Source organism: Sorex araneus, chromosome X (genome assembly GCF_027595985.1).
Source record: "Sorex araneus isolate mSorAra2 chromosome X, mSorAra2.pri, whole genome shotgun sequence".
In the NCBI taxonomy this organism is placed as follows: Eukaryota; Metazoa; Chordata; class Mammalia; order Eulipotyphla; family Soricidae; genus Sorex; species Sorex araneus.
In genome coordinates, this window is record NC_073313.1 from 117,647,422 (window position 1) to 117,671,938 (window position 24,517).

At 39.6% G+C, this 24,517-nt stretch overlaps 1 protein-coding gene across 5 annotated transcripts in view; it reads left to right on the top strand.

Moving 5' to 3' along the window:
• WDR44 (WD repeat domain 44) overlaps positions 1 to 14,127 on the top strand; it is a 116,961-nt gene extending 102,834 nt beyond the window's left edge. For all 5 annotated transcript variants that reach the window (XM_055122876.1, XM_004614465.3, XM_055122877.1 and 2 more), the window contains 6 exons: positions 2,184 to 2,375; positions 2,599 to 2,700; positions 7,425 to 7,540; positions 8,437 to 8,564; positions 9,219 to 9,353; positions 13,080 to 14,127. In XM_055122876.1, the coding sequence (XP_054978851.1) occupies positions 2,184 to 2,375; positions 2,599 to 2,700; positions 7,425 to 7,540; positions 8,437 to 8,564; positions 9,219 to 9,353; positions 13,080 to 13,174 (768 nt within the window). In that variant the 3' untranslated portion in view covers positions 13,175 to 14,127. The remainder of the gene's footprint in view (positions 1 to 2,183; positions 2,376 to 2,598; positions 2,701 to 7,424; positions 7,541 to 8,436; positions 8,565 to 9,218; positions 9,354 to 13,079) is intronic.
• The last annotated feature ends 10,390 nt before the right edge of the window (positions 14,128 to 24,517 follow it).

The window sequence follows — 24,517 nt, forward strand, 5'->3', positions numbered from 1 at the left end:
TATATTCACATTCCCTCGCCTACAATAAAGAATTTCTAATCATGTCTTCTTTATATTTTTAAACAACCACTGTTATTTTAATGTAACAATTTCATTATTTTCACATTTCTTCCCCTTTCATTCCAAGACTAAGAATGAAAAATGGCTTTTTTTTTTCTAAGTATCGTTTGCTTCCCTAGGAAGGCTAATAGTAATAATTCTGACTCCCTGGGAAACGTGGTTAAGTGAGTAGAGAATGTGTTGTTTTAGCTTTTAAGATTTTTACAAGTTAATTTCATTTTAATTAATTCTAACAAATTTAAATTAGTTTTCATTGATTTAAAATTAATTTATTTAATATTTTAATATTGTTATTCAGCTATTTTAACTTGACTTTTTTTGTTTTTGCTTTTTGGTTCACACCCAGCTGTGCACAAGGGTTACTCCTGGCTCTGCACTCAGGAATTACTCCTGGCCGTGCTCAGGGTATCATATGGGATGCTGGGATTTGAACCCGGGTCGGCCGCGTGCAAGGCAAACGCCCTGCCCACTATGCTATCGCTCCAGTCTCTTTTTTTTTTTTTTTTTTTTTTTTGCTTTTTGGGTCACACCCAGCGATGCTCAGGGGTTACTCCTGGCTTTGCACTCAGGAACTACTCCTGGCGGTGCTTGGGGGACCATATGGGATGCCAGGGATCGAACCCGGGTCGGCCGCGTGCAAGGCAAACGCCCTACCCGCTGTGCTATCACTCCGGCCCCTGCTCCAGTCTCTTAACTTGAATTCTTATGTTATAAAAAGTAGAACAACTTAGTTATAAGCATGGTTTAGTTTATTAGAATAAAGTTTCTCAACTTTAACATTATTAACATTTTATGTTGGATAAATCTTTGATATAAAGGTAGTTTGACTGCATTTTCAGTCTCTAGCCACTAGATGCCAGTAGTACTCCAACCTCCAGTGTGACCATCAAAAATGAATCCAGACATTTCTAGATATCACCTATAAGACCAAATTTCTTCTGGTGAGAACTTCTCGATTAGAGATTGAAAATATGAATAGTGAAATAACATGTTGCTGATACAGTGTCAGTTTATCCAAAAATGGCTGGTTCTGGTCTGGGGAAAGAGCTTAAAGTGGTAGAGTACATCTTGAGCATGTTAAGGCCCTGACTTGTATTCCCCACTTCTCAGGAGACGCCTAGCACTACCAACACAGGCTGCGCTCTCTCAGGTTTTGCCCCTATTTCTATATGATTCATTCTGCAAGCTACCTCTTTTTTTTTGCACTTGGCAGGAGGGGAGGAATTGAACCCATGACCTTCACACTTGTGAAGCATGTGCTCTGCCACAGAGTCACAGTCCCAGCCCCTGGCATTTCTCTTTTATCCAACTGTTACCCTGTGGGAAGGTATGGCAAAAGATCTAGAGGCTAGTGTTTCCCAAGCATGTTACTTGAAGGTGCTAACCGTGCTAGACATTCCTACCTGACTTCTTCCCAGTTCCCCAGGCCTAAATCCATAGTTAGGTAAGCTGGAAAACAATTTCTCATTACCATTTGGGTAGTTCATCGTGGTAACTCAGAACCCTGTTTAACTTTTTTTTTCTTTTTGGGTCACACCCGGCGATGCACAGGGGTTATTCCTGGTTCAGGCACTCAGGAATCACTCCTGGCGGTGCTCAGGGGACCATATGGGATGCTGGGAATCGAACCCGGGTCAGCCATGTGCAAGGCAAATGCCCTACCCACTGTGCTATCACTCTAGCCCCACCTGTTTAACTTGCTGTAAGGCAGAATTTCTCTAATTTGATCACAAAACCCTTCACCTATACAGAATCCACTCCAACACATCGTTAACTTCTATACCTAGAGATAAGCAGGTAAAGATATGACAAAATGTTTGGAAAGTCACTTCTGCAAAATGAATACTGCAGTTTCTCTTTTGGGGTTCTGGGGGCCTTATCAACTACTCCTGGCTGTATATTCAAGGAACCATGCCATACCCATGCGTGTTGAGCTATCACTCTGGTCCTCATTGTTAATTTTCATGTAAAAAGTAATGCTTGTTGGAAGAATGCATTAGTACTTCTGAGATAAAATCTACCTGTATTAACTATTATTTCTAATAGGCTTAATGCCCTGTTTTGCTCTATTAAGATTTTCTCATTTGGTGAAATATCTGCTTTTGCTTCTGTCACATTTTTAGGATGACAGGTATTTTCTAAGTGGATCTTTAGATGGAAAGCTTCGCCTTTGGAACATACCTGACAAAAAAGTTGCTTTATGGAATGAAGTAGATGGTCAAACAAAATTGATCACAGCTGCAAATTTCTGTCAGAATGGCAAATATGCAGTGATTGGAACATATGATGGCAGGTGTATTTTCTATGACACTGAGGTAAACACCATATTACTATGTGTAAATTACATAGCTGAGAATATTTAATAATAATACATTTTATACAAGACGATTTTGGTTTGGAACAAGTTGATACACTCTGTCTGGGTTTTAACTTCCTTTTCCGTAAATTATGGCAAGTAATACCATGTGTTCCTGTAAACTGCATCAAATGATCTTTATGGTTTCTTCTAATTCTGGTATTTGTGTGATTTCTTTTTAGCATCTGAAATATCACACACAAATACACGTCCGATCTACCAGAGGACGCAATAAGGTTGGAAGAAAAATTACTGGCATTGAGCCTTTACCTGGAGAAAATAAGGTGACAAATTTTTGTTTTGGGGTTTTTGTTGTTGTTGTTGTTGCTTTTACCTTTGGTTTTTCAGGGGCCCACCCCAGTGATGTCAAGAGTCATGAGAGGTACTCACGTGGTACTCAGGAGACCTAAGCCTTGTGCATAATATGCATGCACTCCAAATCCTTGAGCTATTACCAGACCACCTCTCTGTATTTATTTATTTTAATTCTTTTTTTGTATTAGTCACCATGAAGTTATAAAGTTATTCATGATTGGGTTTCAGACATACATTGTTTCAACACCAATCCCTTAACCATTGCCCACTTCCCTCCATTAACTTTCCCTCCTCACACTCCCCTCATGCCTCCCACCCACAGTCTGTTTTTGAGGAAACTTTTTTTAAAATATGTAAGATTTTCACTGTGTTTTACTGTAGTGTTGCTGATAGGGTCTCATATATAACACGTTACCACTTTCCAGCACCATCTCCTCCTTCCATATGATATTCTTTCCATTATAGTCATTGCTCCCTGCCTTTCCTTTGCCCAGCCCCTTCACATGGTATATTTGCTGCTGACTCCCATTTCTCATGTTCTTTGTTTCCATTGTCTTGGGGTACTCATTTTTTGCCCATTTTTTTCTTATACTCCACATATGATTGAGATCATTCTGTCTGTGGAGGTCTCTCCCTGTGACTAACTTAGCATGATATTTTCCAGGTCCCTTCATGTAGCAGCAAACTGCATAACTTTATCATTTCTTTTGACTGAGTAATATTCCATTGTGTATATGTACCATAGTTTATTTATCCAGCAGTGTATTCTTTTTTTTTTTTTTTGCTTTTTGGGTCACACCCAGCGATGCACAGGGGTCACTTCTGGATCTGCACTCGGGAGTTATCCCTGGCAGTGCTCAGGGGACCATATGGGATGCTGGCAATCGAACCCGGGTCGGGCGCATGCAAGGCAAATGCCCTACCCGATGTGCTATCACTCCAGCCCAACCAGCAGTGTATTCTTGCACATTTGGTTTGTTACCAGATTTTGGCTATTGTGACTAATGCTGCAAGGAACATAGGAGGCAACTGTATTTTCTCCATTTTGTTTTTGGACCCTTGTGGTCTATTCCGAGAATTGGTTCTGAGTCAAATGGATGCTCAATTCCTAGACTTTTTTAGTAATGTAATAATGTTTTCCCAAAAGGCTGGACCTTTTGACATTCACACCACAGTAAATAAGAGCCCCTTTTTCCCCTCATCTACTGCAGCACTGGTTGTTCTTGTTCTTTTTGATGTATGCCAGTTTCTGAGGTGTGAGATGATACCTCATTATTGTTTTGATTTTCATCTCCCTAATGATTAGTGATGTAGCACCTTATTCCTTATTTCACATGCCTTTTGGCCATTCTTATTTCTTCTTTGAGGACATTGCTGTTCATTTATTTTCCCCATTTTTTGATGGGGTTGGATTTTTTTTTTCTTGTAAAGTTCTGTCAGTACCTTGTATATGATGATTGTTGAGTAAATGGTTTCTCCTATTTCGCGGGCTGTCTTTGTATTCTGATTTTTGTTTCTTTGTGGTGCAGAAGTTTCTTAATTTAATGTAATCCCATTTGTTTATCTTTACTTTCACTTAGTGGTGTTTCACCCTCAAAGTTGCTTTTAGCTTCCATATCATGCTTACATTTTCTTTCTATACCTTATTGTTTCAGGACTGATATTAAAGTCTCTAATCCATTTTGATTTGATTTTTGTTCATGGCATTAAGAGATCTCAGTTCAGTTTTTTTGCATATAGCTGACCAGTTTTCCCAGCATCACTTATTGAAGAGGCTTTCCTTGCTCCACTTTATGTTTTTTGCTCCTTCATAGAAGATTAACGGGTCACATGCCTTATGTCCTGGGATATTCAACTCTATTCCATTGATCTGTTGGGTCTGTCTTTTTCCAGTACCATGCAGTTTTAATTACTACCACTTTGTAGTACAGTTTAAAGTTCAGGAAAGTAGTGATACCTCCCATCTTATTTTCCCAAGGATTGATTTAGCTATTTGGAGTTTCGGGTTATTGTTTCATATGAATTTCAGGAGTGTTTGATCTGTTTCTTTGAAAACTGTCATGGTATCCTATAGGGATTGCATTAAATCTACACAATACTTTGGGGAGTATTGCCATTTTGACAGTGTTATTCTTCCCAGTCCATCATTAGGGGATGTGTTTCCATTTCCTTGTGCCCTCTTTTATTTCTTGAAGTAATTCTTTGTATAATGCTATGTATTTATATAATTCCTTTACCTCTTTAGTTAAACTGATTCCAATGTACTTGATTTTCTGAATTACAGATGTGAATGGGATTGCTTTTTAATACCCCTCTCTTCTTTTTTTTGCATAAAGGAAAGCCACATACTTTTGCATATTTTGTAGCCTGTCACTTTGTGACACTGTCTAGATTTGTGCTACACAAATCTATTGTTTCTACAAGCTTCTGTAGAGTCTTTGGGATTTTTAAATACAGTGTTATCCACAAAAAGTGAGCGCTTGAATTCTTCCTTTCCTATCTAGATGTTCTTAATATCGTTTTCTTACCTAATTTCTATGGTGAGTTCTTCCAGTACTATATTGAATTAGAAGTGACAAGAATAAGCAAGTTGTCTTTTACTTGATCTTAGAGGGAAGACTGGCAGTATTTCCCCATTGAGTATATTATTTGTGGTAAATGGCTTTGACTATGTTCAGGAAAGTTCCATCAATCCCCATTTTGCTGCAACTTTTTTATCATGAATAGGTATTGGATCTAATCAAATGCTTTCTCTACGTCTACTAATATGATCATACGGTTTTTATTTTTCTTATATTGATGTGGTGAATTACATTGATTGACTTGTGTATGTTAAAACCATCCTTGCATCCCCAGGATGAATCCCACTTGGTCATGGTGTATGGTCTTTTTAGTGAGTTGTTGGATTCTGTTTTCTAGTATTTTGATGAGGATCTTTTTTTTTATTATTAGTTTATTTTTAATTAGAGAGTCATCGTGAGGGTACAGTTACAGATCCATACATCTTTGTGCTCATGCTTCCCCCATACAAAGTTCAATAACCCATCCCTTCACCAGTGCCCATTCTCCACCACCCGTAAACCCAACATCCCTCCCCCCTTCCCCAGTCCCGTCTCCCCCCACCCCACGCTGCCACTATGGCAGGGAATTCCCTTTTGTTCTCTCTCTCTGATTAGGTGTTGTGGTTTGCAATAAAGGTGTTGAGTGGCCATTGTGTTCAGTCTCTAGTCTGTATTCCGCCCGCCTCACCCTTCCCCCACATGACCTCCAACCACATTTTATTTGGTGTTCCCTTTTCTGAGTTACCCAGAATGAGAGACCAGCCTCCAAGCCATGGAAACAATCTCCTGGTACTTATTTCTACTATTCTTGGGCATTAGTCTTATAGTCTATTATTCTATATTCCACAGATGAGTGCAATCTTTCTATGTCTGTCTCTCTCTTTCTGACTCATTTCACTTAGCATGATACTTTCCATGTTGATCCACTTATATGCAAACGTCATGACCTCATTTTTTCTAACAGCTGCATAGTATTCCATTGTATAGATGTACCAGAGTTTCTTCAACCAGTCATTTTGATGAGGATCTTTGCATTTGTGTTCATCGGGAACATTGACCTGTAATTTTTTGTGTGTTGTCTCTGTCTGCTTTTGGTATCAGGGTGATGTTTGCTTCATAGAAGCTATTTGGAAGTGTTTCTGTTTCTTCAGTTTCCTGGAAGAACCTATATAGAATCGGCACTAGATAATCTTTAAAGGTTTGAAAGAACTCACTAGTAAATAAATTTGGGCTTTTGTTTTGGGGAAGACTTTCGAATAAAAGACCCTTGATAGTGATAAGTCTGTTCAGGTATTCCAAATCATTTTGGTTAAGCTTTGGGATGCTATAGGAGACCAAGAATTTATCCATTTCTTCTAGGTTCTCTCATTTCATGGCATAGAGATTCTCAAAGTAATCTCTGATGGTCCTTTGAACTTCTGTTGAGATACCTGTGGTGATTTCTCTCATTTCTGTTTTGGTTTATTAGGGTTCTCTTGCTTTCTTTGTGAGCCTTGCTAGTGGTTTATCAATCTTGTATACTTTTTCAAAGAACTAGCTCTTGGTTTTGTTAAACTTTTTGATCGTCTAAATTCATATTCATTAATTTCTGCTCTGACTTACTATATTCTTCTTTCTGACTACTTCGGGTTCCTTTTGTTGGCCATTTTCCACAGTTGTACGGTCAAGTTGTTTATGTGGGCCCCTTTTTCCTTCCTGATGAATGTTTGCATAGGTATGAACTTTCTTCTTTTGTGTGTGTGTTTTGATTCACACCCAGCGTTGCTCAGGGGTTTCTCCTGGCTCTGCACTCAGAAATTACCCCTAGCAGTGCTGAGGGGGGGAAACCATATGGGATGCCATGGATCAAACCCAGGTTGGCCACATGGAAGGCAAATGACCTTCCCACTGTACTACCACACTGGCCCCATGAACTTTCCTTTTACACTGCTTTGACTGTGTCCCACACATTTTGCTAACTTTATGCTATATTTAGCCTCCTACAAGTTCTTTATACCTTGGTTAAGAATATATATTCCTACAGACTAATGATTTTTCTAGTTTTGAAGCCTTTCTTTATATCTGTGACACTTTTATTAGTTCTATCTTAGAATAAAAAATTCTATTTTTAATTTGCTTTTTATTCTTTTTAGATACTGGTAACCTCAAATGATTCCAGAATTAGACTGTATGACCTTAGAGATTTGTCCCTTTCTATGAAATATAAGGGGTATGTCAACGGCAGCAGCCAGATCAAAGCAAGTTTCAGGTAAACTGGCAAAGAGAAATCTCCAAGACATCAAAATAATTCCCCCTGCTCTAGGTTTTCCATTGATGGAAATGTTATGGTTATATGACCTAATGTTATATGGTGTTTTTAGTTTCTTTTCACTTTTACAATTGACATCTTAACATTATGAAGTACCGTATCTGCCTATAAAGGAGGTAGAAGTTTAGTCACGCACACAGTGCAGAAACCAAGACCCAAAAAGTTCATTAATTTGCCTAAGGTTGCAGCACCAACATTAGAAAATTCCTGGCTTAAATTTGTGCTTTTGTACTTTGCTGTAAGCACTTATTTGGTGGTGTGGGAGGATGGTCTGGGGGCTGCATTCATTACTGCTTAGGGACTGTGCTGAGCTCTATAATCTTTCTAAGATAAGGTTTACTTCCCATCCACACACATGGTCTCCATCCTTTTAGGTATAGAAGCTAGTAAAGCATTTGGACACCCTAAATTACAACATTCTGTATCTGTACATATTGTTGTTTGAGCTTGTGATCTGGGGTCTGGAAGTTCTGAAATACCCGCCTTTCTTTGCCCCTGGCCCCCTTTCTATCAGCCTTTTCTCATCAGTTCTCTTTTCCTTTTAAGTAACCCAGTACTTAGTAATTTAACTGGTAAAATACTCTGTTTCTCTCTTTGATATCTTAAGTAGGCATTCCTCACAGCATAGGTTAACCAGTAGCACAATTATCTAAAGATTTGGTAAAGAAATGATACCTCTAGCCCCTGTGTTAGACCAAACTGTGTTGAAACTAGGAAGTCCGTCTCACAAGCTCACTCAGGTGTTTCCTTAAGTCTTTTAAAGTAGGAAGCTTTCATAGAGGGAAATCTACAAATAACCAGACCCTGATTTTTTCTTCCTTTGTTTCCAAATTTAGTCATGATTTTAGTTACATTGTTAGTGGCTCTGAAGATAAGTATGTTTATATTTGGAGTACCTACCATGATTTAAGCAAGTTTACTTCAGTCAGGAGAGATCGTAATGACTTTTGGGAAGGTATTAAAGGTAAGTAAATGCTCCTTTTGTGATTCTTATACATGAGTAAAGTTAGAGATATGTAATAATTAAATTTGTATAGGCATTATTTCAGAAAGACACTTTTGCACTTAGAACTGTTGCTTCTGATATCTGGCTCTGTTTGAGTTTTCTGTACCAAAGTAGAACTTAACAGTTCTTTAAAACTTGAGAAGTCATAGAATGTTAGAACTTATATGTGGTAGGTGGTGGTGGTTGTTGTTGTTATTTTACTAAGAAAATATTTTGGCAGGGCCACAGAAGACAGTTCAGAGGTCTGGAGTATATGTCTGACATGTGGAGGCCCTGGTTTTGATCTCTAGCATATCATAGAGAACCTTCAGCACGTTGCTGGTAACTGCCAGCGCCACCAGCCCAAGCAGCACCACATTGCTGGGCCTTGCATACAGCCTTCTAGGCCGCATAGCCAGACCAAGTTCACCATGAGTCGCCCCTGGGTCCCCTGGCACTGCTAAGGAAGTCCAAAAAGACAAAAAGAAAATATGTTACTTGGTTCTGTATATGCTAATTCTAAAACTTATTTGACATATGATTTACATGTGTACTTTTTTCATACTACACTTTTGATCTTGATGTTGAAGATTCAGTTTATTAGTTATTCTAACATAGAATTTTTTCCCCTAGCACATAATGCAGTTGTCACATCAGCTATCTTTGCTCCAAACCCAAGTTTGATGTTATCTTTGGATGTGCAATCTGAAAAACCAGAAGGGAATGAGAAAAGTGAAAATGCTGAAGCTTTGGATACAATGCCTTCTGGTAGGTACTCATGTTTTGTTCCTCCTACCTTTTTTCTTGTCAGCACTTAGTGACATCATTCACTCATTACAGGCATTCTGAAATTCTCATGAATATGGGGGATGTTTGTTTACAACATAATACTTAACAAATGTGTTTCTGAACATTTCTGTAACGTTTCTACTGTTTTACTTCTTTCAAATTCACATGGGAGAGGCTGGAGTAATAGCACAGCAGGTAGGTTGTTTGCCTTGCAAACAGCCTACCCAGATTCCATCCCTGGCACTCCATAGGATTCCCCCAAACCCGCCAGGTGTAAGCTCCAGTACAGAAACAGGAATACGCCCTGAGCACTGCCAGATGTCACCCAAAACCTAAACATAAATTTAATTCAAAGTAGTAAATTCACATGGGAACTAAAAATAACTTTGGGGCTGAGAGTCATTATAGCAGTTAGGGCACTTGCCTCTCATATGCCTAACCTGGATTCAATTACTCAAGGAACAACATGGTCCTCTGAGCATCTTGGATTGTATCCCTGGGGACACCCAGCAATGCCAGGGTAGCCCAGATATTCCCAGTGCTATGGAGCCCGAGTATTATCTCCTCCTCACACCCTTGTATTGAACTATGGACCTGGTTGGCTGAGACTTGCTAGAGGGCACTGAGCCTCCTTAGATCATCTACTTGAGAGTCTCACTTCCAGAAAAAGAAAACCTTGAAAGGTTCATGATTTTATTTTTATGGGCATTCTCCTTAGAGAAGCACAAATAAGACATACAAGCACAAAATTTCTTTATTTTCTGTCTCTTCAACTAGTCTGCATGCAATAACAATGAGAACAGACTTTGTGTTATTTATTGTTGAAGTGTTTGGGCCTAGTATGGTGCCTGTGTGCATATAGTAGGTGTTTAGTAAAGAATTGTTGAATAAATAAGTTAAAAAGAAAGCAGTGTTCTTTTCTATTTCTCATAGATTTCAAAATATGTAGCTATTTACAGGCCTATACTTTCTTGCTATTTGCAACATATCTTTTAGAGAATGACTAGTAATTCTAGCTATATAACATACTTAAATTGGGAAGAAAAAAGAAACCATCAGCAACTGGTATTGAATGCTACTTATATAAAAAGGGCCCTCTTTGTCGTTAAGAATTTGAATCAGGGTCCAGCAAGATAGTACAGTGAGTAGGGCGCTTGCCTTGCGTGTAAGCAACCCCAGTTCATTTGGTCCCCCAAGCACCGCCAGCATGTGGTACTCCTGAGCACATTCCTGAGCACAGAGCCAGGAATAACCCCTGAGTAAACCCTAGTTCATTTGGTTCTGGCCCCAGCACCACCACAGGGTGGTGATCCAGAGTACGAGTCCCTGAGTACACAAGCCAAGAGTAACCCCTGATAGATATGGCCCAAAAATAAACAACAAAAATAATTTAAACCATCTGAATGAGCTATTAATGAAAGCAAGTTTATGTTATTAAAACCAGCAACAAAATAGCATATTACATTTTACTCTAAAAACTATAACCAGGCCTTTCAAGGAGTTGTGAAGCCACAAAAGATACAATGCACAAAGGTTGCTTCTGAAATATTTTAATGCTTTATAGTTCTCTGTCACTGTCATCCCATTGCTCATCGATTTGTTCAAGCAGGCACCAGTAACATCTCTCATTTTGAGACTTCTTGTTACTGTTTTTGGCATATCCAATACACCCCGGGGAGCTTGCCAGGCTCTGCTGTGCGGGAGCAATACTTTCCGTCGTTTGCGGGCGCAATACTCTCAGAGGGGTGGAGGAATCGAACACGGGTTAAATTTCTCAAGCATTTTTATTTTATTTAATCTCAAGAGATTTCTCTTATAGTATAATTTGTGCTATACACTAAATACAATATGTCTTCTGTCTATGAAACAAAATTTTTAACAAAGATGAATTTCAGTCCAATACTTTTTTATTTAAATGATTTAAAAGTAAACTGATTAAGCCTTGTGTGCCATCCCACGAGCACAAATACACACACACACGAAGTCAAACCTATGAAACCTTTTGAAAATGCCTATTTGTAATAATTTATTTTCATTGTCTTTTTTATCAGATTAAACAAGCTTTTTTAAATTTAAGTCATCCCTCCACACTCTGTATTGTATTTGCATACTATACATATTATCCTACACATTCCACAGAAAATTCTAGATTTTAAAACAACCTGAGAAAAAATTAAGAAGCTTTTTTTTTAAATTGTATTTTAATGAATCAGACTGGAACGATAGCACAGCAGGTAGGTCGTTTGCCTTGCACGTCGCCGACCCGGGTTTGATTCCTCCACCCCTCTCGGAGAGCCTGGCAAGCTACCTGTGGCGTATTCGATATGCCAAAAACAGTAACAACAAGTCTCACAATGGTGACATTACTAGTGCCCATTCGAGCAAATCAATGAGCAATGGGATAACAGTGGTACAGTGATTTTAATTTTAATGAATCATTGTGAGATGCATTTATAGACTTACAGACTTTCATGATTGCATTTTAGTCAAACAATATTCAAGTACCCATCCCTCCACCACTGCCTATTCTCCACCCCAATATTGAGAAGGTTTTTTCAGTAGTGCTAAAAATCAAGTCCAAGACCCCACACATGCAGAGCATAAATTCTTCTACTGAGCCACATCCCTAGTGCCAAAGTAAAGTTTTTAATTTTCTTCAAAATTTTCCACATTAGTTTGGTTCAGTTAATCTGCCAGTTCTCTTTTTAACACCAGACTAGGGATAAGTAAGGTGGGTATTCTTCTACAACTCAAGCCATTATTGGGCACTTTTAAAGAATCACAACTTTTGATAATCATACTCAGATTTGTGTTTGCTATATATATGCATGTATGTATGTATGTATAATTAAGAAAATTTTAGAATAGACCCTTAAACCCATGCACGTGGTCATAAAATATAATTTTGCTCTCTCTTTAATCCTAACATATTTGGCAATCTAATTATTTCTGTTTTTCTGGTATAAAATGGTGATAGTACCAAGTTTCCAAGATTGTGATAAGATTTAAAAACAGGAGCCTCAAAGAGAAGAATTGAATTATAGGTTAATAGGATTACAGCAACTAACCTGAAAATCAGAGACAGCAGTTAGAGAAGAGATCTTCCACCTTAAAGCAACAGATCAAAGGGTGGAAAATCATCGCCCTAACCAAACCCTAAGGTCCAGATAGTGCTCTGGGCAAAACAGTTTAGGTCTTTTAGAATATAGTAGGGCATCATATGTGGAAGGGATAGAATAAGACACATTTTAGGGTCTTTTAGTTGTAGAGGACAACATAGGCAAAAATACAACAGGAAATTGTCATGACTATACTTTAAAGTGTGCCTGCTAATTGGTTATGTGAAATATCCCAGCATCTGCTCTTAATGCATCCATTGAATTTTGATGTGCTTACTGTCCTTAATGTGTCTGGCAGCTTAAATAATGTCTCAAGTATTGAGAGCCAGGACTAGGGAGTGATACTGAATTGAATAAATGATCAGTGTGCCTGTAAGTTCAGCCAGGGCTTCCCATGTGACCCCAAAGCTTGGACAGGCCTTGCGTGTTTGTCTCATTCTCTGAGACAGACTCCAGTGGGGTCAGGGTCTAAGATGCCTATCTTACTGGCTTTATCGTGGGAAATTGCCACACATGCGCATGTGACAGTTGGCAGGCTTCTTACTTCTCTTTAAAGTCAACTAAGACCTTTTTTTCTGCTTTTAAGGTATTATGAAGACAGAGAACACAGAAGTTCTTCTTTCTGCTGACTTCACTGGAGCAATCAAAGTGTTTATTAACAAAAGAAAAAATGTATCTTAGTTTGAAATGACATTTAAAATAAACATATCAGTAAGTTTCTATATGTATAAGAGCTGAGAAAAATATAGTGTTTCTGGCTAACATGTTTTTAAATTTTTATTGAAGTTGTTCAAATATAATATATTTTTTGAGAGGCAGTGTTAACGATCTAGTAAACCCTAGACAGATAGGCTAGAAGGGAATGTGGCTAGAATAACATTGCCAGATATTAAGCTTTACATTTTGTTATGTTTGTGTTTTTGTTATATAATTATAAACATGCACAAGTTTCTGCATGAAAATATATTAATATATTAATCTTATGTGTGTGCCTTTTGGTTACATGCACTAAATCTAACAGAGTTAAATTATTTCAGTGGCTCTTTCGGCCTCTTATTGGGGGAGAGTTTCTAGCTTAAACAATTTCTTTTGCACAAAATTTCATTTTTAAGAAATGTGGTATCTTTTGACTGAGTTATTATTTTAAAAATGTTATATAGGTTTTCAATAGGTCAACAACCATGTGTAAATGGTTTTTATAAATTTCTCAATTTTGGGGATAAGATTTTTTTTTTGTGGTCTAAATTGTGGACTTCAGATTTTTTTCTTTGTATGTGTATATATAATTTTTTTTGCCACACTGGAGCACAATGTTTCTATGTAAAGAATTCTTTTCATTCTTTATCCATGAGCACCAGGCTTTGCTCAGTTTAAAAAAATTAAGCCACATTAAGGAGTGAGTCTTCTTTTTTACAATAATGTAAAAAATGAACTGTTTACATTTTTTTAAAGCATTGTAGTTTTAAAAATTAAGCTGTTTTGTTTTGTGTTGTTAAATTTGAAAGCCTTTGTAAATGTTGATATAATGTACCAATGAAATAACATCTGGGGCAATGGAACCCAGATTATGTTGTTGATGGTTAGCATATGTTTCTGAAAATTAAAGATGTATTATTAAAAGTTGGTTGCCAACACTTGTTAAACATGTGACTTTATTTTCAAATGACTTTGTTAGATTGAAGAATATAAGAAAAATAAAATCTTGTTTTATCATTTGATTTTAAACAAGCAGAGGATTTTGGACACCATGTTACAAGGCATTCTAAATAAATCTTTGAGGAAAAAGTATGTTTTAGCACCACCAGAGAGATAGTACAGTGGGTAAGGCACTTGCCTTACATATACTCAACCTAGGTTTGATCCCCAGCATCTCATATGGGCCCCCAAGTACTGCAGGAGTAGCCCTTGAGCAATGCCAGGTAGAGTCCCCAAACCAAAAAAAAGAACTATGTTTTATTCTAGTTGTAGAATCAACACTGCTAAGAATGCATTTGTATGCATAAGTGATCTTTACCATATTTGCTTTCAGTATGTGAAAAACTGGAGATCTACAATCATATCTTCGGCAGTGATGTTACAATGTTCCAGATGATCTAGCTCATTGCACTTATTTGCCCTCTGCAATGCTTTCTTCCTCTTTCAATGCTGTCTTCCCCTCCCTCTCTCTCATCCCCTCCCCGTCTCCATATGGCTGTTCATCCTGACAGATTTTGTTATACAGTTGGTTTTCTAACTAACTCCTTATAATCTTTAATCTCAAAGTCTGCATACTAACTCCTTATAATCTTTAATCTCAAAGTCTGCATAGCAATATGATTGGTCCCTTGTTTCTGTTTTGAACTTGATGCCTTCAACTCTTTGAGACAGCTTGGCTTTCAGTGTCCTGCCTAAGGACTTGTAGTCAAATGTGGTGCTGGTTGTTAATAACTGAAAATAGCCAGCATTTTGCCATATGAATATTTCTTGAACAAAATAGCAAAACAAATTGGGTTGAGGGGTGGAGAAATAATTCAACAGACTGGAACGTAGACTTTGCATGCAGAAATCCCAAGTTCAATCCCTGATGACGCCTGAGTTATGCCAGGTGGGGTCTAGCCCCCCCAGATGCTTGCTCCACTGTATATATACAAATATACATATATACATATGTATGCAATATATACATATATATTGCAAAATGTAGCATTATTACTATTAATGTTTGTACTTATTATTAATATTTTTGTTATTGTGGTTTTCGGGCTACACTAGGAAGTGATCAGGGGCTATTCTCAGTGCTTGAGACAATGTGGTACCAGAGATTGAACCTGGGCCTACCACATGCAAAACACGTGTTGAGCTTGTTATATACATCCTGATGTATATAAAGAAAAACTGAGCAATAGTCCCCCCTAAAATAGGTATTAGGAACTCACTGTAATATGTGGTGGGGTCATGCTGAAGAGATAACAAGCTTAACATGTCTTTTGCATGTGGTAGGCCCAGGTTCAATCCCTGGTACCACATTGTCTCACACACTGAGAATTGTCCCTGACCACTTCCTAGTGTAGCCCGAAAACCACAATAACAAAAATATTAATAATAAGTACAAACATTAATAGTAATAACCACAAACATTCCATTCAAGTGAATAAACTAGCTTTTGAAAAAGATAACCATATTCCTTTATTTTCCAATTTCTCCTTTGGTGAAAATTTCATTCCAAACTTCTTGTGGCAGGCTGAGAGATACTGTGCTAGATGAACAAGTTGTTGTTTGCAGCTTGGAGTCCACACCCAAAAGCTTGGGGGAGTCACTCCCAACAGTGCTCCAGGGACCATGAGGTACAGAAATTGAACTCTGACCTCTCACATATACAACCTGCACTTCAACCCTCAGATCCATCTTCCTAGCTTTAAATAAAAATTTTATGTATACTTAATATATTACCAGTACCACTTTCACCATTATTCATGTCTTATTTTGCTAGAGCACCTTTTCTTACATCAAGGGACAGACACTGGATGTTACTATTAAATACCACATGATTCAGATTTTATTAACTGTTACCTAATATCCTTTTCTGTTTGGGGATTTCATCTACGTTATGGTAATATACTCCTCTTAGCCATGAAAATTTCTCATCCTCTCTATGATCTCACAGTTTTGAAGACTAATAGTCAAATTTATTTTGTTGAATGTTTTTCGGTTTATAGTTGTCTGATAATTTTCTCATGATTCAGCTGAGGTTAAAAATTTCTTCAGGGTAAAATATTATAGGTATTTTTTATTTTTATCACATCAAGGATATATATGATCAAATGATTTTTCACTTGGCTGAGCTATTATCCTTCAGACTTCTCCATGAAAAAGTTTCTCACAGTTGCATTTTAGGCAAACAGTAATTCAACACCAATCCCTCCACCCGTGTCAACTTCCCTCTACCAGTGAGTGTTCCAAGATTCCCTCCCCATCCCAACCCCCAACCCACCCTGACCTTGACAGCACATAGCAAAGTTTCAGTAGTTGCCACTTAGATCTCATGTTTTCAGTTCTGTTGAGTGGTTTGAGTATATGGCTATACCGCTCACACATATCACTAGTGTAACTGAAACCTTGCTGCCTGTGAGCCCATTACTTCTTGTTCTCTTCTTCCCCCTTGATTTCTTTCCTTCTCTGTCTGTCTCCTGTAAAAAACATCTGCCAGGGCGCAGCCAGGGGGAGCCCCAGTGGCTCTCCCTGTTGACCGCCCCCAGGGTTCAGGGGGTAGGTCCCTGGCCGCTCGCCCAGCCAGGGCAGATGAAGGAGGAAACGAGGGCCAAGCTGGTTGATTGATCAGTTGCCGTTTATTCATTCTCTCCACACGCCTGTTCCAGTCTCTCTGAGCTCCCCATTTCTCCTCTCTCCTCTCTCTCTCTGGATTCTTCCTCTATGGCTCCTCACTCCTCCTTCCCAGCTCTCTGGATTCTCCTCCTTCACTCTTCCTTCCTAGCTCCTCACTCCTCCATCCCAGCTCTCTGGATTCTCTTCCTCCACTAGTCTCTCCCCCCTACTTTCTCTCTCCACCTTGTCCTCTGGGCTACACAAGGTCTGGTAGCAAAATTAACATAAGAAAGCCCTTCCTGGGAGATACATGCTGAAAGTAGACTAGAGACTGAGCATGATGGCCACTCAATACCCCTGTTGCAAACCACAGCACCCAAAAGGAGAGAGAGAACAAAAGGGAATGCCCTGCCACAGAAGCGGGGTGGGGTGGGGGGGATGGGACTGGGGGGTGGGAGGGATACTGGGTTCATTGGTGGTGAAGAATGAACACTGGTGGAGGGATGGGCTCACGATCACTGTATGAGGGAAACACAAGCACGAAAATGTGTAAATCTGTGACTGTACCCTCACGGTGACTCACTAATTAAAAAATAAAAATTTTTTAAAAAGCCCTTCTTGAAGGCCCGCAGGCAAAATACCTCTTTTTTTTAATTGTTTTAATTTTATTGAATCACCGTGAGATAGTTACAAGCTTTCATGTTTGGGTTACAATCTCACAATGATCAAACACCCATCCCTCCACCACTGCACATTCCCCACCACCAATATCCCGGGTATAACCCCCCTTTCCCACCCTCTCCCTGCCTCCATGGCAGACAATATTCCCCATACTCTCTCTACTTTTGGGCATTATGGCTTGCAACACAAAAACTGAGAGGTCATCATGTTTGGTCCATTATCTACTGTTGGCATGCATCTCCCATCCCAACTGGTTCCTCCAGCCATCATTTTCTTAGTGATCCCTTCTCTATTCCAGCTGCCTTCTCCCCTCCGCTCATAAACATGGAGAATGTCATGCTAAGTGAAATAAGTCAGAAAGAGAGGGACAGACATAGAAGGACTGCACTCATTTGTGGAGTGTAGGGTAGCATCACATGAGGCTGACACCCAAGGATGATAGATACAAGGGCCAGGGGCATTGCCCCATAGCTGGAAGACTGCTTCAGGCAAAATACCTGTTAAGGTGTTTTTATCCTTTCCTCAGTCCAAAAACTCCATAAACATCTCAATACTAGTTATTTTTGTATGGACACAGTAAGAGATACATTGAGGCTTGCAGGGCAGCTCCTGGGAACATCTTGCAGACTCATACTAGAGCTCTCAGGCCAGATTAATCATTCCTAACCCTAGCAGGGTCCGAATCTAGTTATTACTTTTTGGATCATGACAGCATTTGTCCATGACCAACCTTTTAACTCAGTTAAGCATTAGGCGCTTTGGCCAGGCCCATCTCGATGCCAGGGTAGCATATAACTCACCGCTTGCCCTGAGTCTGTCTTGTCCCTCGTCGGGACCCAGCTTTTGGGGATGCTAGGAAGTAAGGGCAGCTGAGGCTTAGGTCTAGAGAACATATGTCCAGGAGGAAAATATCATGTAGAGTCCAATGACTCCCAGGTTACAAAAGCATAGCATTTGCTACAGTCTTCCGGTGCCCATAGAAAAGGACATGACTCTGAATAAACTATGCAAAGGGCTCAAGGAGAAGAGAAAAACAATATTTACAAGTCAACAGAACACAAAGGAAAAAGTTACAAATAAACACAGAGGAATGGGAGCACTGTGATAGGAGTATCCCAATAAACCTAAACTACCTGAGGCTCTGTTATCCTACAGTCTCCTCTCTAAACACTGGGGTCAAAGATGATCTAAGCATCCCCCTTTTACTACAGTACATTTCCTCATCCAGTCTGTATTCCACAGATAAGTGAGATCATCCTGTGTTTTGTCTTCTGGCTATTTCACTCAACATGGTATCTTCTAATTCTAACCCATGTTGCACCAAATGGCATAATTTTAGCATTCCTTGCAGCTGCATAGTATTCCCTGGTGTATATAAACAACATCTTCATAATCCATTCATCTGTCATTGGATATCTAAGGTTGATTTCATATTTTGGCTATTGTACTGAGTGCAGCAATAAATAATGGAATGCTTATGTCCTTTTGAGAGAGTATTTTTATGTCCTGGGGATAGATACCCAGAAATGTAGTTGCTAGGTCATATGGCATTTCAATTCTAAGTTTCCTGAGGATTCTCTATACTGTTTTCCAAAGGGGTTATACCAGACAACATTCCCACTAGAAGAAGATGAGTTCCTTTTTCACCATATTCCCACCAACACAGATTGTTCCTGCTATTTTTGATATGTGCCATTCTCATGATACCATAAAATTCACCCACTGAGATGTATGTCTGTTTTGTTTGGGTTTGGTTTGGTTTGGTTTGGTTTGGTTTGGGGCCATACCCTGAAGTGCTCAGGGTTTACTCCTTACTCTGTGTTCAGGGATCACTCCTGGCAGGACTCAGGTGACCATATGGGGTGCCTGGGATTGAACTTGGACCGGTGGTGTATAAAGCAAATGCCCTGCCTCTTATACTATTGCTCTGGCCCCAAAGTGAAATTCTTGAGCCCGGTATGTAGTTCAGTAATAGAAAGCATGCTTCACATGTGAGTCCTTGGCTTCAACCCTGCCTTCATGGGCTGGGCATCCCAACACCATTAAGGCCTGAGCAGCACCACATCCTTGGACCATTGCTTTAAACCTCTGGCCTAATTGAAAATCACCAGGTGAGACTCCTGGCTCCCCTGAGCACTGCTTGGGAAGCCCATCCAAAAAAATAAAAACGAAGTTGTATTGTTCTATATGTGCTCATTATAGAAAACTTGACAAATATCAAAAAATATAAATTAGCAATAATCACCTATAAGCCCCATTTCAAGATAGCTATTAGAAATATTTTAATATATTTTTGCTGTACTTTATATAAGCTTATATACTTATGTGAGATCATTTGAATGATATTAATGCTTGATACAAAGAGTAGTTTCAAAGCTTTTTCATAGTGCACAAATGTTCTTTCACGTGGATACAACATAAGCAATCTATTTAATATTCTATTCTGCTTGTGATTTATTCCATTGAATAACAGTGGTGCATAAGGATAAATAACTTGGTCACAAAAGGAAGGATGAAACAAACTACTATTTGTAGAGTACACCTGGTGGTGATGGGGGCTACTCCTGACTCCATGCTCAGAAATCGCTCTGCAATCTCAGGATCAAATACATGCCTACTGCATGTGCTCGCCCCCCAATCTATCTCCCCAGTTCTAAAGCATAAACTCTTAAGGATGAGCAGCATCCGAGATTGCAAAAACAAAGCTTATGAACAGGTATTATGAGCCCTAGTTTGAGGTACCAATTCTGGCAGCCTTGTAACTTCAGAAAACTTCATTCTGCAAGCCTAGAAAAATGAGGTGTGGAGATGAAGATTCCTTCCAGCTCCAATGATCCATGTGCCTGTCAGCCATCCTTCACGGGCAGTGCAGGTAGGATTGAAGATAACACTTTTTTGTTCATTAACTCAGCAGATACATTATAGGCATCCTGCTACCTATGAGACACTCATAGTTGAAGTCCTCAGAAAATCATAGCCATCGTTGGATACCCCGGAACTCACTGGCATGGCTGGGATTCCTGACAATAGAAATGACTGGCAGGAAAAAATAGGGGAGGGTGAGTGACAGTTTTTTACACTTTCCCGACCAGACCGAGGTGCATCATCTCTCCTGCCTGAATACTTCCAAAGTGTTCTTTGTTTGGATTTTAAAGAGTTTTTTTCCCAGGAAAGTTATAACTAGGTATCAGTTAATTTTCATAATTACTTTGCATATATTAATAGCTGAGTATTAAAAAGTAATGGCACTGAAGAAAGGGAAGCAGATAATACTGGGAGATTGGGATAAGATATGGAAGATGAACCTCACTTGTGGGCTTCCCCCCAAATGGTGCTCAGAAGACCCATGTTCCCTCCCAGGAATTTTTGTCCAACTGTGTTGGCAGTTCAATGTAAGGAACCCAATACAGTGCTGCTTAGGTCCTGCAGTGCCAGTGATCATCCAGGCCACCTTGTGGTGCTCAAGGGCCTCTAGGGCTATACTCATTGATCCTTGAGGGTCATGAAGTGCAGGGAATTTAACCAGGGTCACATGCATGCAAAGCAAGAACCTAACAATTATACTGACCACAGAAAGCTCAATTTTTGCCCATAGGATCTCTGTCACTGTTAGAAGTAATAGAAAGATTACTTTTGGATTATGTAATATTAATCCAAGTTGATAATAACCAGTGACTCACAACCCAACCTTAACAATAACCAAAACTATTAGAGACAGATACTAGTGATCCCAAGTCAGAGTATTCTTGAGAATTATATTGCAATACAACAATTTTAAGGGCTTACTCTATTGGATCCATAGTAACCAGGACCCAGTAAGCTCAAACTCATCTCTTGTCTCACCTAATTGCCAAACAGGAAAGACTTGGCACTGAATGCCTTTACAGTCATGTGGACATTTTGATTTCTGACCTCTGGCACCAGAGCAGCACAATTAGTAACTGGGTTCTACTCTAAGAATTTCTGATAATAACTGACCAAATCCCAGAGCAGTATATTGAGAATCATTTCTCCCAAAATATATTCATCAGCTGGATCAGTAAATATTATCTCCTCTGTGTTGTATTAAGCATTTAAAGCATTGCAGTACATGCTGTTTTATCATCTGCATAAGAAGACCAAAAGTATAACAAAATTGCTAGAGAACAGAGGCCGGGTATATGACTGAGCAGTAGAACATTTACTTTGTATGTGTGAGGCCCTGGGTTTGAACCCTGGTAGCTCGAAAACAAATTTCTCGAACAAAATGCCTTTGATTTTCACCTCCCTTGTTGAGGGAAGGGAAGAGGACTATTTCAGCAAGTGGCAGGTGATAGTCTGCTTCTTCCCCATCAGAAAGGGGACCGAAATGCAGGACTGAACTGTATTTATCTTCCGAAAGCACCAACCAATCTTGTGTTTGCCATGAAATATTTTGGTAAGCCATGAAACTTGTTATTTATCAGGGTGTTTAGTAAAGCAGTGCGAACCAGAACTAAAAATACTGTATAGCTACAGCTGGATTCCACCACCTCAAATGTAAGCTCTGCAGAGATGCCAAACTGCTGAAAATTTCAGATATACCGGGATAATTTTTTTTTGCTGAGAACACTGGGCCTTCTGAAAGTGGGGGTGGGTAGCCACTCCCACCCCCATGCTTCCAGAAGCCCTGGAAGCCACACCCACATTCCATAATCCCATTCATGTAAGCTCACCTATGGGTCGAGCTTCAGAGTCTCGTGATTAAATCTTTGATGAGATCAACTTGTATCACTTCACTTGCTCCGTTGCTCATCAATTTGCTCAGTGGGCGCCAGTAACATCTCCATTCATCCCTGTCGATTGCTAGTGTAGCCCAATGTTGTCTGTTTGTTCCAGAACACGAAGAGCATCAAACCATTTGTTCAGGGTCTTGACGAAGTCTGAGTGTCTTGTAGGTGGGCGGCCATGCAGTCTTTTAAAGTCCCATGGAATCCAGTCAGTAACCGCTCTAGTCCAGCGGTCATCTCCAAATGGCATTACGTGTTCAACCCATCTGATTTTCGACGCCTTGGCAAAAGAGACAGCATTCCTGATTCTCGATCATTGACCGAGGTCAGAACTCCGGATTCCTTCTTTCACTTGAGTGAAACATGATACTCCAAGCATAGCTCTTTCAATTCCTTTTTGGGAGACCCGAATAGTGTTCTCATCCTTTTTTCATACGATCCAGGTCTCTGAGGCATATGTTAGTGCAGGAAGAACAGTGGAGTTGAAAAGACGTGCCTGGAGCCGGAGATTCTTTGTCCTCTTAACCACTTCTTCGATGCTTTTGAAGGTGTTCCACACTGCTCTCTTCCTCCTGCACAGCTTTGATGCCAAATCATTCGTCATGTTGTGATCTCAACCTAGGTACACATAGCTGCAGCATTTGGAGATGGTCGTTCCATTGAGAACAAATGGAACGTCAGGAACTAGTCTGTTTCTCATGAACATTGTCTTCATGAGATTCAGCTGCAGTCTGACCTTTCCACACTCACAGTTGGAGTCGGCCAACATTCGTGCTGCTTGGCTAATGTTTGGTGTTACTAAAACGATGTCATCAATGAAGCGGAGGTGGTGTAGTTGCCGACCATCTATCTTCACTCCCTTTCCATTCCAGTCATTCCATGACATTCTCAAGGGTGGCACTGAAGAGTTTTGGTGAAATGGTATCACCCTGCTGAAGCCCTCTCTTTACGTCCATGATCGCTTCTTTGTAGAATAGTGAGATCCTGGTGGTAAATCTGTAATACAGCTCACAGAGGATGCTGATGTACTGAGTTTGAACACCCTGTTTGGCTAGGGCTTCAATGACCTCTTCAGTCTCAATAGAATCATAGGCCTTCTTTAAATCAATGAACGTTAGGCAGAGCAGCATCTTGGACTCTTGCAAAACCTCAGTGAGTTTGCTCACCGTGTGGATATGGTCAGTCATGCTGAATTCTTTTCAGAACCCGGTTTGCTTGCATGGTTGTCCTTCGTCGAGTGTTCTACCAGTCATATTCAGGATGACTCGAGTGAAAAACTTGTAGATGATGGAAAACAGGCAGATAGGGCAATAGTTGCCGATGTCATGGATGTCTCCCTTCTTGTACAACAGAATGGTCCTGCTGCTTTTCCACTGGGACAGAACCTTGCATTTAGACAGTTGGCATGTGAAGAGTTGAGCCAGATACCATGGTCACCCTCACCCAGAATCTCAGAGAAGATAGAGGCATCAGTTTATTTAATTTTTACTGAGGTAACATGGCTTACAATAGTGTGGCTGCTTATGCTTAGGGTATACAGTGTTAATGGAAAATGCTCACTGGTGTGCCAGTACCTTTCCACCACTGTCTCTAGGTCCCTTCTCACTGGCCTGTCCCATGTTTCCCAACAGCTTCCTGTTTGCAACCTCAGTTCAGTTTTCAGAGTCTGAAGGTTTATTTTCATTGGTCACTGTCTATTTCCTTGTTTTGTTTCTTTATATTCCACATATGAATGAGCCAATGAGATATCACCCCACATCAGTACATCAGTGAGAATGTCCTCTATCCAAAATACCAGAAACAACAGTGTTGCCTGAGGGGTGTGATGAAAAAGGAAGCCTCATTCACTGTTGTTGGGAATAGAAACTGGTCTAGCCTTTATGGAGATTTCTCAAAACAGTAAACCTAGAACTCCAATATGACCCAGCAATTCCACTCCTTGGTGTCCATCCCAGGATCACAAAGACATTCATTAGAAAACATATATGTAATCTACATTCATGGCTGCACTAGTTACAATAAAAAGATCTGGAAAAAAGACAAGTACTCAATGACAAATGAGTGAATAATTTACTACATATATTCAGAATGGAATACTACTCAGCTATAAAAATGAAACCTTTTTGTTTGGTATCACATGGATAGAAATAGTAGAGGTTAAACAAAGTAACAAAGAATGAATCTATTTGGGGCCTGGGTTTGGAGCCACACCCAGCAGTGCTCATGGGCTATTCCTGACTCTGTGGTCAGGAGTGACTCCTAGAGGTGCATGAGGGCCCATATACATAGTGCT